The 13,164-nt window shown below is 38.3% G+C and overlaps 1 protein-coding gene across 2 annotated transcripts in view; it reads left to right on the top strand.

Annotated features, from left to right (window-relative positions):
• Positions 1 to 13,164, top strand: part of rgs6 (regulator of G protein signaling 6) — a 174,159-nt gene that overhangs the window by 115,256 nt on the left and 45,739 nt on the right. For both annotated transcript variants that reach the window (XM_041805439.1, XM_041805438.1), the window contains exons 3-4: positions 5,492 to 5,588; positions 10,248 to 10,298. In XM_041805439.1, the coding sequence (XP_041661373.1) occupies positions 5,492 to 5,588; positions 10,248 to 10,298 (148 nt within the window). The remainder of the gene's footprint in view (positions 1 to 5,491; positions 5,589 to 10,247; positions 10,299 to 13,164) is intronic.

Below are 13,164 nucleotides of genomic sequence, written 5' to 3'. Positions count from 1 at the left end.
GAGGATGACAGAATGGCAGGAATGTGATGGTAAGGAAAGGACAGCAGGAGACTTGTCACACTGAAGCCTCAGACTGACTGGGAACATATTTTATTGGGTGGTGAGGGCTATGTGCTTTTTGAGCTTGTCTTTTCTGAAAATCTGCTGGTACATTGTCCCTGAGTGAAGCACTTAGCTAACAAAAAGCCAAAAGATTCACAAACCTTAAGTGCTCATTCTGCCACCACCTTCACTGCAGATGTAGGCTGTCATAAAACCCTTAAAATGTTTGGTAGTGCTGGTTTTCTCTTTCCTATGACTCATATTTTTTTATTCATTATTAAGCTAGAGTCAGAAAACAAATGTACCTTTAGCTCCACAACTAGCTTAAAAGCAGGTCCCAGTGGTAAACATCTGTTCCTAATAATAAAAGATAACTGACAAAATTGGATGACATGTAAATGTAAGCACATAGCTGTAATATGGTTTTGTAACCGTTGAACATTAGTATCGGTCCTTAGCTAGCTTAAAGATGAAAAGCAGAGGGAAGCTAGGCTAGCTTTGTCTGAAATCAAACATAAACAGAAGAATAACAAATGTCAACTTAGGCTCCGTCTACTCGGACATGGAAAATGATTTGTTTTGAAAAAGTAACCGTAAAGACGGAATCGTTTCAGGAAATATCCGCGTAAACACGGAACCACTAAACGACTAAAAACGATGTACTGCATATGCCAAGCCTGTAAGTGACGCCAAAGAAATGCACAAAAATAGAGAAGAAGATTGTTTTGGCCAGACCTGCACAGGCGCCTCAAGAGAGCTACGCTGTGTGTGACGTCGCGTTTCTGGATAACCGTCCACGGAAGGCCTATAAGTGGTAATGGATTTACAGATTCTAAATTTATGCACCCTGGGACCCGTTTTCAAAAAGTATCCTTTACAGTCACCCCAAACGCCGTTTCCATGTGGATTAAATGCTGATACGACAAAAAACTTTTGCGTATACACCTGAACTTGTTTCTGTGGACGGGGCCTCAGTGATGAAAACACAAGCTTTCATTTCATTGCAGAAACTCCAGCAAGTCACTGCCTCCTGCCAAGAGTCAGCTTCTGCTGACTACTTTTTTAAAAATTATTTTGTGTTAGTTTAATGAATAAGATAAAAATATTTATTTAGCTTAAGAAGCACAGTTGTGCAGAAATTTTTAACTTGGAAATGACTCATGTGAGCCTTTTCAATGTTTTTCCAGTCATTATGCTAAGCTAACTGTGTCCTAGCTAGCCGAGGTTCTCAGCTCTGTTAGCTGTAGCAAAAGCTAATGAAGCTAAAGCGAGCATTTGCATAACATTTCTGAAACAGGTCAAGATTAAGCAAATGAAGCATAAGTTAATGTAACAATCACTAAACCACAGATAAAAGGACTCACGTGCACGACAGTCAATAGTTCACAGACTTTTAATGCAAATATAATCCAAAAATCCAAATCCAAAAGGGGGCAGGCAAAATCAGAATAAGAAACTAGCTAAAGGTCAATCTCCAAAGGTCTAACACTAGGAATAAGGCTGTAATGCTTGACACGAGGTACAAAGATAAACTGGCACAGAAAGAAGGGAAGACACAGACTAAAAACTAAGTTACAGAATGTGTTTACCTGACTTTAGACTGGTTGGATAAACACAATTATAACTTGCTGTAAGCGGATATTAAATCATTAACCTAGGAGCATCCTTTAGTCAAGCAGTCACAACCAACCAGAAATAATATGATTCCTTATTTTTTGTTTGGTATCTATGGAGCAGCTAAAAACTATCTAAACTAATATGTGGCCACACCTGTTAATTATTGAATTCAGGTGTTTCAATCAGACCTATTGCCACAGGTCTAAAATCAAGCACTTCACCATGCAGTCTCCATCTTAAACATTCGTGCATCGTTCTGAAGAGCTCAGTGACTTGAAGTGTGAGGGTGATGGATGCCACCTTTACAATAAGCTGATAGCAAGCCTCTCATCACCCCTAATGTCAAATGTAGTGGTGTAAAGTGCACACTTCTCAGGAGAAAGTTACCCATACTGTGGAGCCCACTAGGACATGCTGGCTGGATGTTAAATCAGGTGGATGAACACTTTACACTCCGCACCAGAGAGGGTGGTTCAAAAAGTCAAGAAATCCCATAAGACCCAATACTGAAACAGCTATGTTTACAGCAGAAATGAAGGGTGTTTTTTATGTGTTATTTTGACTGCGCTGATGATATGAGTTTTGCATGGGTATATTTATGTGGTCTGCCTCCACTTGACCTCTTTAGTCGCTTCTTATTCAGCCGGCAACAAGTTGGAGCAAACTTTTCCAATAAAGCAGCCGCCATTAAGCTTCATAAGTCTTTTTCAAGGACAAGTGCTTGAAATCACTGAGACTTTGTCCATGTTTTCTACAGTCTGTTACTGTACATGTTCTTAGTCATATCAAAGGAGGATCAGATTCAGGCTTAGAAACTGATCTGTATACTGGCACATAAGATTATACAGTATGTTCTGCATCAGTTACTTGTACAAACACAAATCCAGTAAGGCAAAAGAATACCATTATGTTGCATCAAAATCTCTCTGATTTTTTCAAACCTTTCAAGGATCTCTCAGAGGACTTGTGTGATGTAGCATGTATAGGATGTATTATCCATGTAAAGCACAGTGCGTTAAGAGTCTGCATGAGTCTTTTATGGAAGTAGTCATGTAAGCTTTGACCCAGCGTGGGCGCAGCTGGAATTGTACTTCAATGAAAGCGAGCTCACATATTATAAATACACCCATGAAGCTAAAAGGGTCAAAAAAAGTTCATACTGCATGATGAAACCTTGCGTGTGCTGTACAATAGGAACTGGTACAGGAAGTTAACAGTGTTTTGTTAGTGCTTGAAGTAAGTGCAAAGTAATGCTGTTGTTTCTCATCTAATTTTATGTTAGAGCTTAAATAGTGCGGGTGTAAAAATAAAACATATGTAGCCGCCTCTCTCCGTTCAGGATTAGACTCTGAGTTTATATTTAGCTGCTGGGCTGTGCGGTGGTTTATCTTCAGCTGTCTCCAAAGCGACGAACTTCTCACATCCCACTCTCTGACGCAAACAAAAAAGCATCTGTGCAGTGAGGGGGTGTCAACATCAACAATCACAACAGTAAATCAAACTTTAATGTTATTACCACAAGTAACAGGAGTAGAGTGGGCGATGTGTTTCATTTAACATCTATATACTTGTGTTTACCAGTTAACTGCTGATCCTTATTTAATAATTACATTAAGTAGACTCCTCTGAGTATTAAGATTTTCCTCCCACTTTATCCTGTTGAAGCAGCATTAGGAGAGTTCTGTTTCCCACAAATTACTTTAATATACAGCAATTAAACATACAAATAAGTCTGGGGTTAAGCATAGTGCCAACTGAATGATGTATCCACAATCATAATAAGAAATGCTTTTAATTCAGCAAGGGGAATAATACTGATATCAGAGGTGTAACCATTGTCTCCTCTATCATTATAGTTAATCTAATTTTCATTGTCATAGGAATTGTTACAGAGCACTTTAAGGTGTTGAACAAATGAGAATTTTAAATGGATTTTAAATTAGTAAAAATAACACTGAGACACTTTTGATAACTTTTGGAGTCCTTGATCTCTGAGAGGGGTCTGTCTGCAGACCACATATCTCTTCTAGACCACTACTGTTACAACACAACTGCAAGACGCCATGTCTGCAGGAATGGAAGGAACAGAAGGGACATGTAAAACAGATGATAGGTCCAATGTTAAATCCAGGATTAAATTATGTAAAGTAGTAGAAGTAGTTACAGGAATGATGAATCATTTTAGCTTTGTTAACTAACACTAATATAGCCTTCAAGCTATGCTACTGCTAGTAAGATGTGAGATGGAAGCAAATGTGGGCTAGCTATGACAGCTTTAACAACAGCTAACCAAGCTAAAGCTAGCCACCATTCATGAAACTACTCCTAAAACGGGTCTAGCTTCAGCAAATGTAACATAATCTAATGTAGCTAATGTAGCTCTGTTTACTTTGGCTCAAACTGCATTAGTAATGTAGCTACAGTAGCAATCACATCGCTAACATATCTTTGTTGGCTTTTGATTTAGCTACATAAGCTGCGTTGCTTTGTTACCTATGTTGCTAATGTAGCTTTGTTTACTTTGGCTTAAGCTACATTAGTACAGTAGCTACATTAGCTACTTAGTGCACATAGCTAATGTAACTTTCTTAGCTTCTGATTTAGCTATATTTGCTAAGTTGCTTCATTATCTATGTAGTTTTAGCCTTAGCTACATTTGCTGTGTTAAAGTGATTTCATGGAGGACAGGTTTATTTTTCCTGAAAGCAGATTGTTTACTTGGCTTATTAAACATTTTGTGATCAGGTTTTGCATGTCAGGTTTTTGACTTTTAACTTTTGGTATCCTGACCCGGCCTTACCCTAAATGGAAGTTTAATCCAATTTTAGTTTGAAAATTTTCGTTTGTATCTCCGTCCTGACGGATGCATAGTGATTGTAGTTGTCTGTAAGGGTGGGTGTCTGAGAGCTGCAGTCTGCAGCCAGGCTGTGTTGGGATCTCTGGGAAGCATGAGTGCATCAAGAGCTATGAAAGAGACCATGTTTCTCTAACCATTACTAAAAACTATTTACTCTCTAAACTAAGGCCTTGTCCTCCCTTGGGCAGGCATTTTTATGAAAACAGAGGTTGTCCTGTGTGTTTTGACCTCCTGTGTATACACAAACAACACATGAGGTCACTGAAGACGCACCTTTTTTTAAAACTCCTTCCAGGGTGACGATTCTTAGAAACTCTGCTGCTTACAGCGTTCATGTGCAAACAGAGAAAACAGATTCGTACTCATAATTTCATGATGTGCGCCAGTTTCTAGAAAAATGTGTCCTGTTGACAGCATTGCTAACTGGTCTTTTGAGATGCTTACACAAACACACAGTTGCTCTCCCACTTTATTGATTAACAGGGATGTGTGAATGGACTACTGAGGTCACTGCTGCTTCATACGACACGCCAAAGATACAAATTGGCCTGCAAATGGTGGCGCTTCTGGATGAGACCTGGTTCAGATTGTTGGGACAACTTTAAAACTTTGAGGAATGGCAGAAAATTTTCACATCAAGGGCTCTGTTTCTGTCTTTGAGTCTTAATACACATTTAGCACTTAAAATGTATAAGCACTGTTAATGACTATAACTCTCTCTGCTTTCACATCCAGAGGCTTTTTAAAAAGAGTGATGAAATTAAGAAGCCTGTTGAGAATGTATTTGATTTAAATTTAAAAAGCTACATCACTTCAGTAAAAGGCAGCCAGAAAAGTAGCATAGTAATGCTGTGTTGGTTTACTAAATAAGTGTATTTGAATCACATGAATTTCAATTTCAGTTTGAATCATCTAACAGTATTTCTGTTTTCTGTCTGCCCTTCTCCTCCTTTTCTCTCCTTTTTTCCTCTGCAGATTGAAGACATTGTCACTCGTATTCAGGATGAGACAGAGGGTGTTCAGATCAGAACTGTCAAAAGTTTCATGACCAAAATCCCCAGTGTTGTTACAGGTAAGAAAAGACACATCGAAGACTAGTGTTAAGATGTGAACTTTTTTACTCTCCAAGATGATACTGCAAACTTATGGAGCCATGATTCTTAAGCTTCAGCCTGCATTGCTTGATTTCAATGACTCTTGGTGTTGCAGAATCAAACTGTTAACACTAACAGCATGGGCCTTAGCAAAAAAGTATGCAAAACTAATGCAACTGAATTAGCTACATAAGTAATAAAGCTATATAGCTAATGTAGCTTTGTTAGCTTTAGCTTAGGCTTATTGCCTTATTTGTCGTGCACCTTAAGAAGTTTATTGTTTGAAGGGTGCTCCTTTTTTCGCTTTCCCACTTCCTGTGTACTGCCAAGGTGCACTTTGAGCAAGGCATGAGACCCCCAACCACTCAGGACAGGGGTGTCAAACTCAAGGCCCTGGGACCAAATCCAGCCCATGGTCCATTTATATCCAGCCTGATCATCTGTTATTTTTATTGTAGGTGGCCACTCGCAGATTTCCTACAGCAGTGGTTCTCAACTGGACCAGACACAGGACCCACCGATATCTTTGATGACAAATCGTGACTCAAATTTCCAAAAATGTTCAACAATGCATGTTTAATAAATAAAAATATTGCACCTAGGATCTTGGATGGAACCGAATTTATGACAGGTAAAAAGAAACAGGACAAAACCGGCATGTTATACACCCCCTTTCCCCATGAAAATCTGTACAATTTTGCTAATTATCCAGAGATCTGGAGAAATTAAGTCATTAACAGGGTAAAAGCAGTGTTTTTATTGCAAGAAAAGGAGATAAACAAGTTTGAATATTGATAAAACATTTAAGTTTACCTATTATCACAATAAAAGAATAAAATAAAAGTCATGGATGCATCTTCTTCATTGACTTTTGCCACCATTTTATCCAGACAAACATTCGCGACCCACTGAAAACTGCTGTTCGACCCACTTTTGGGTCCCGACCCACCAGTTGAGAACCACTGTCCTACAGCATTAAAAAAGGAAACTTCACATTTTCAATTTTGCATCTCATAATTATGACTTAAACTTAGAAATTTGAGTTCTTATCTCATATTTTGACATTTAAAACATGATTGCGACTTTCTATTTTACGTATTTACCTTTAATCAGCTGGACATATGAAGGGAACTTCTCGGATTTTATGAACATAAGTCATAATAAACTGATATTTCATGATAGTTCTGAATGTTTTTAGTTTTCCCAGAATGACTGAAGACAATTGACTCCATTCAGTTGTTATTTTAAGTGGAATAGTAATGAGTCTGATCATGTAAACAGCAAGAACGCCAGCTCTATCACACCCTCACTGTTAAAACATAACATGTGTCGTAGCTGTGTTTTATTCTGGTTCTGTCAAGGCTGCTGTTCTGTTTCTCCAGCAGCTGATCACTGGAGAATTTCTGAGTAGCTGGAGGGGAAATGGGAGGACAGTATATTATTAAGTGTTTGAAAAAAGAAAATGTGAGTGTGAAAACAGAATGAGTAATGCTGCTCTCCTCCTACTGTCAAGATGCCCTAAAGGAAGGCAATCAACCTCCGACTGCTGTGTTAAAGCTGGCGCTGCAGGAAGTATTGTTAAAGATGCACAACGCTGAGAAAACATACTCTGTCAAAGTTCGAACATTTAAAGTAGAAAAATAAAAACATTATTATACCTGCCAGGTGGAGATGCAGGTCAGCCTGCAGGCTTTGGTTTCTTGGATTGATGATCTAAATCACTTTAACAGGCTGGCGCCACAGTGGGAGGCTCTGACACACCCCAAACAAATGGTGGAAACAAAGACAGCCCATTAACATTCTTCTCTCTCTCCTCACCCCCTGCACTTATGGAAAATACATTACCCCAATATGCTATAAGCAGAGCGTGTCAATAAACACAATTACAACAGCGGCGGGTGGATGTGCCGAGCAGCAGCTCAGATGTTTGCAGCTGAGTGCCGAGGGCCAGGAAACTAATGAATGATGAAGGATTAAACGCCATCACCCTCGGGATTCTGAGATATTAGAAGGGGAGAGCAGAGGATATGATACTCAATCTCCACTGCAAAGAAAAGTGATCTTTTTAATGTGCCTATCGTACAAATCACTTAAAACAATGTCAGTTCGATAAATGTTGCTTTCCTAAGTGCTGGGAGAGTTACAGTATTTACAATGCATGCAGAAAGTATTCAGACCCGTCACTTTTTTCTATTTTTTTACGTTGCAGCCTGATGCTACAGACAAAAAATTATTTCTATTCTCCTTAATCTACACTCAGTACCCCATAATGACAAAGTGACAACACAATTCTAGGAATGTTTGCAAATTTACTGAAATAAAAAACTGAAATATCACATTGACATAGCTATTCAGGCCTTTGACTCAGTTCTTAGTTGAAAAGCTTACAGCCTTGAGTCTTTTTGAATAGGATACAACAACCTATTCACACCTGGATTGTTAGATTTTCTCCCATTCTTCTCTTCAAATCAGTCAGATTGAATAAGGACTGTCAGTGGACAGACTTTTTCAGGTCTCTACAGAACATTGATAGGGTTCGAGTCAAGGCTTTGGCTGGGTCACACAGCCACTCCTGTATTGTCTCGGCTGTGTGCTTTGCAGTTTTGACTAGCGTTACTTTTGAAACTAACTCATTAGATTACTGCGTTACATACTGAGAAAATTAATTTGTTACGTTACTGTGTTACCTACTTCTAAAAGTAACGCGTTAGAGTACTTTTGTGTTACTAAATATTAAAACCTTGAACCACTTGTTCCACTCAGCAGTTGTCAAAACGACAGATAACGACCACACGTCTGCATTTAAATGTGCAGACTGTAATGCCAACGTACAGCCTAATTTACAGCCCATAATCTGTATCTCTGCAGCCTGAGAACACCGCTAACAGACAGGAAAACCTTTACATCTCTTTAACATGCTCACAATCACACAAAAAGCTGAGGCAGACAGAATCAGAATCACTCAAACACTGTGCGTAATAACAGCGTGTAACTGGAACAGCTCAACAGCTGATTCAATGAAAGCAGCTTTTAAACTTACGTTTCACCAGGATGCTGTTCTTGTCCCTTTCATCCAAAAATCCATCATAATGGGGATAATTCCACAGTGGCCTGCTGTCCTCTCTGTAGTCTCACTGGCTCAACAAGCTAACAATGCACGCGTAATGGCACAGAATGTTTACCTTCTGCTGGCACTTGCCAACATGACTACAGGAAGAGAGAAGGACAAACAGAGCAGATGCTTCAAGGAGCTTCTTTTTTTTTCTCTCTTTTTGAAGCCATAGAAGAAAGAGGAAATTTGGGATTTATCCGTCAGTAATGAATTACTTTTATGAAAATGTAACTAGTAACGGGAGTACTTGAATTGTAAAACTAACGCGTTACGTTACTCATTTCTCCAAAAAAGTAATCTGAGTACTCAAACGGATTACTTTGTAACGCGTTACCCCCAGCACTGGTGCTTGGGTCATTGCCATGTTGGAAGGTGAACCTTCAGTCCAGTCTGAGGGTCCTGAATGCTGTGGAATGGGTTTTCATTGAGGATATCTCTCCGTTCAGCTTTTCCTCAACCCTGACCAACCTCCCTGTCCCTGCTAATGAAAAACACCCCAACAGCATGATACTGCCACCACCATGCTTCACTGTTAGGATGGTACTGAGCACATTCATTAGACCAGAGAATCTTGTTTCTCACAGTGCTTTTTTGCAGACTCCAAGTATACTTTCATGTGTTTTGCATGAGAGGAGTCTTCTGTCTAGGCACTCTTCCATAAGCCCAGATCAGTGGAGGGCTGCAGTGATTGTTGTCCTTCTGGAACTTTGTCCCATCTCCACACAGGACCTCCTGAGCTCAGCTGGAGTGACCATTGACTCTTGGTCACCTCTCTTGCTGAGGCCCTTTCCCCAGTTGCTCAGTTTGGCCAGTCAGTTTGACTTCTCCCATTTGAGAATTATGGAGGCCGATGTGCTCTTGGGAACCTTTTGTGCAGCAGAATTTTTGTCACCTTCAACAGATCTGAGCCTTGCATCAATCCTGTCTCTGAGCTCTGCAGGCAGTTCCTTTGACCTCATGGCTTGGGTTCTGCTCTGATATGCACTGTCAGCTGTGAAGCCTTTATAGAGAGGTGTGCACTGTTCCAAATCATGTACATTCAGTTTAATTTACCTCAGGTGGACTTCATTCAAGGTGTAGAAACAGCTCAGCAAAAACTGAGAGAAATGGGAGGGGCATGAGTTAAATTTCAAGTGCTTTTTTAAAGGGTCTGAATATTTATAACAATGTAGTATTTCTGTTTAAGTATTTTTAATAAAGTGGCAAAAAAATATAAAATTCTGTTTTCACTTATTCATTAAGAGGTACTGAGTATAAATCAGTGGGGGTCTGAATATTTTCTGAATGCACTGTCCATTTAAATGATTTTTTGGGTTGTTATTTCTGTTAAAATGCACTGCAGGACAGTTAAAAATAGATATTCTTTATTAGGACACTTATTTGGAAAACTGCAAAATATGAATACAAATGTGCTAACATCTTTTTATTTTACTGTCTTAACAGTTTTTTCCCCTCTTATTTTCTATATTTTCAAATCTCATGCCACCTCAAGTGTTTAAGTCTTCTGTTTTTCGGTGTTTTCCAGGTTCTGATATTGTTCAGTGGCTGATGAAGAACCTTTCCATCGAGGATCCAGGTAAGCTTATATAACAAAACCAGTTGTAGTACATGTGTTTGTACTGCCAAATTCAGAATCTATCATTCAAATGTTATTCATTCAGAGATGCTTTTCTGCATGCCTCTGCTCTAACTAGTAGTTATCTGAGTTATTGTTGGCCTTCTATCAGCGTTGAGTTGATCAGTCTGGTCACTCTCCCCTGATCTCTGCCATTAACAAGATACAGCAATTGGGCCCAGAGAACTTCCACTCACTGGATGTTTTCTCACTCTTGGACCATCCTCTGTAATCTCTAGAGATGGTTGAGCATGAAAACCCCAGCAGATGAGCAGTTTGTGGAATACTCAGACCACCAGTCTTGCAATAACAACCATGTCAATGTCAGTTCAGTCATCGTTCTTCACCGCCCTGATGTTCAGTTTTAACTGCAGCAGATCATCTTGACCATGTTGGCATGAATCCGTGTATCATTTGTTCATTTAATATTTGATTGATAATTAAATAAAAGATAATGAAAAAATGGTTGAATTCGTTGTTTTCATTTCTGAAACGAAATCAAATAAACAGGAAATGATGCCTCTTTTTTAATTTTGCTATTTATGTTGGGATCAGAGAATGTCATATTAAAAAAGGGCATATGCAGTTAGTATAAGTTCAATATCAATTTGCGTAACCTGGTGAAGGTGGTGTGCTCAGGAAAGCATCCTAAGAATCACATGCCCAACGCTGAGGAGTTCACGCTTCCTGGAATGATATACGGAACACAAACACCAGCACCAAGTTAAGTCACATTCCCGCACTTGTACTCCGTAATTTGCATTCGTGCCATTCTTTGGTCCACATTGTCCTTCCGTGACGTCCAAGCACGGAAGAGTGTACTCATGCTGGTCAAATGTACTGGACTTTTAGTCTCAAACGTACCCAGGCACAGTACAGATTGCCTAGTGTGAGTGCGCCCTAACTCACTGCTGGCGTTTGTTTTCCTATAGCCTATATCATTAAAGGAAGCGTGAACTCCTCAGCGATGGGCATGTGATTCTCAGGATGCTTTTCTGAGCACAACACCTGCACGATGTTACGCAAATCAATATTGCAATCAAACTGACTGCTTACAGCTGTTTTTCCATATTACATTCTCTGATCCCAACATAAATAACAAAAGTCAAAAAGATGCATCATTTCCTGTTTAATTAATTTTGTTTCAGAAATGAAAGCTAGAAAATGAACAGTATTTTCATTATTTGACTTGGTTTTTAAAACAGGGAAGTGAACAATGAGCCATTTTTAATTTATTTGTTATTCAATTATCAATCAAATCTTAAATGAACGAATGATACACGGATTGACATGCCTAAATACATTGGTAAGTGCAATTTGATTGGCTATTTGATCTAATTAGCAAATGACCAGGCGTACATAATGAAATGACTGATGAGCGTATTTACAGCTTATTCACTTAAACTGTGCATCTTAACGTGGCAATTATTGGTGAAAAATACAACCCATAACTCAACTAAGCACACTGTAATTATTTCTTACTTTATTTCTTTGCATACATTCCTTGTTGTGTTTTCCTCCTTCTGTTGTCTTTATTTTTATAAAAGCACCTGGAGAATACCTGAATTTTACTTCTAAAATGTTTGATTCACACTCTAAAGAAGGGGTGTCAAACTCAAGGCTTGGGGGCCAAGTCCGGCCCATGGTACAGTTATACCTAGCCTGCAAGACAATATCATATGTTTATTTTAACAGGCCCACCAGTATAAGGTCTGCAGTTTTCCTCTAGTATAAAAATAGCCTTGTTAAGTAATAAAAACTTTTAAAAATTAATAAAATAGTGGAAAAGAAATCACTATTACTTTTTTATTTCAATTTTTAAATTTTTCATCTCACAATTATGATTTAAACTTGTGATTTTTGACTTTTTATCTCATATTTTTGACCTTTTGGGTTTACAATTTTAAATTTGAGGTCATATTTTGACCTTTTAACTTATTATTTCTAACTTAATCTCGCATTTTGACCTTTTCAACTCCAAAATTAACCTTTAATACCATGTTTTGACTGTTTTAGAAACACAGTTTAAAATTGTAACTCATATTTTGACCTTTTAACTCATTATTTTCAACTTAATCTCGCGTTTTGACCTTTTAGACACACAATTTAAAATTGTAACTCATATTTTGACCTTTTAAAGTTGTAATTTCAAATTTTATCTCATATTTAACCTTTGAAACATGATTGCAACTTTTTATTTCATATGTTTGCCTGTTAGAAACATTATTTTGATATCTAATTTTGTGTTTTGATCTTTTGAACTAGTAAGGTTGACATCTCATCTCGTATTTTACGCCTTTAAACATAGCATTTTGACTTTTTTAATTCTCAATAGTTTTTTTTCCCAATAATTTATTACTGTTGACAGGAATGTTGGCAGTTTATGGTTAAAAGTTGGCCCTTCTAGGCTCTCAGGTTAGACTCAAATTCAGAATCTGGCCCCTGCTGTGATTTAGTTTGACACCCCTGCTCTGAAGTGATAAAGAACTACTTGTAAGAAAATCATCAAATTATGAGTTCAAATTAATGTGGGAGTTAAATGCTCTCTGAAGGTGGAACTATAAATATGAGATACAGCAATACATTTATCTTAGTGTTGCAGGACCTAAACACAAAAATCTTAAACAGTATTGTGGTCCAGGTTCTGAACAATAAGGCACAGTGTTTAAAGGCACACTCTAAAAAATCTACTTTTTCAGCAACCCTCATACTGGTATTTTAAGACAGTTAGTAATACCTTAAAGCAGTTCATTAGGAATGCACTTGTGCCTCCCCTCTTTCCTTACTAGATGCTTTGCCTTTTGCTAAGCAGAACATGTTCATGTGT

This window comes from Cheilinus undulatus, linkage group 14, assembly GCF_018320785.1.
Source record: "Cheilinus undulatus linkage group 14, ASM1832078v1, whole genome shotgun sequence".
Classification (NCBI taxonomy): Eukaryota; Metazoa; Chordata; class Actinopteri; order Labriformes; family Labridae; genus Cheilinus; species Cheilinus undulatus.
This window is presented reverse-complemented; position numbering and strand designations above follow the sequence as displayed.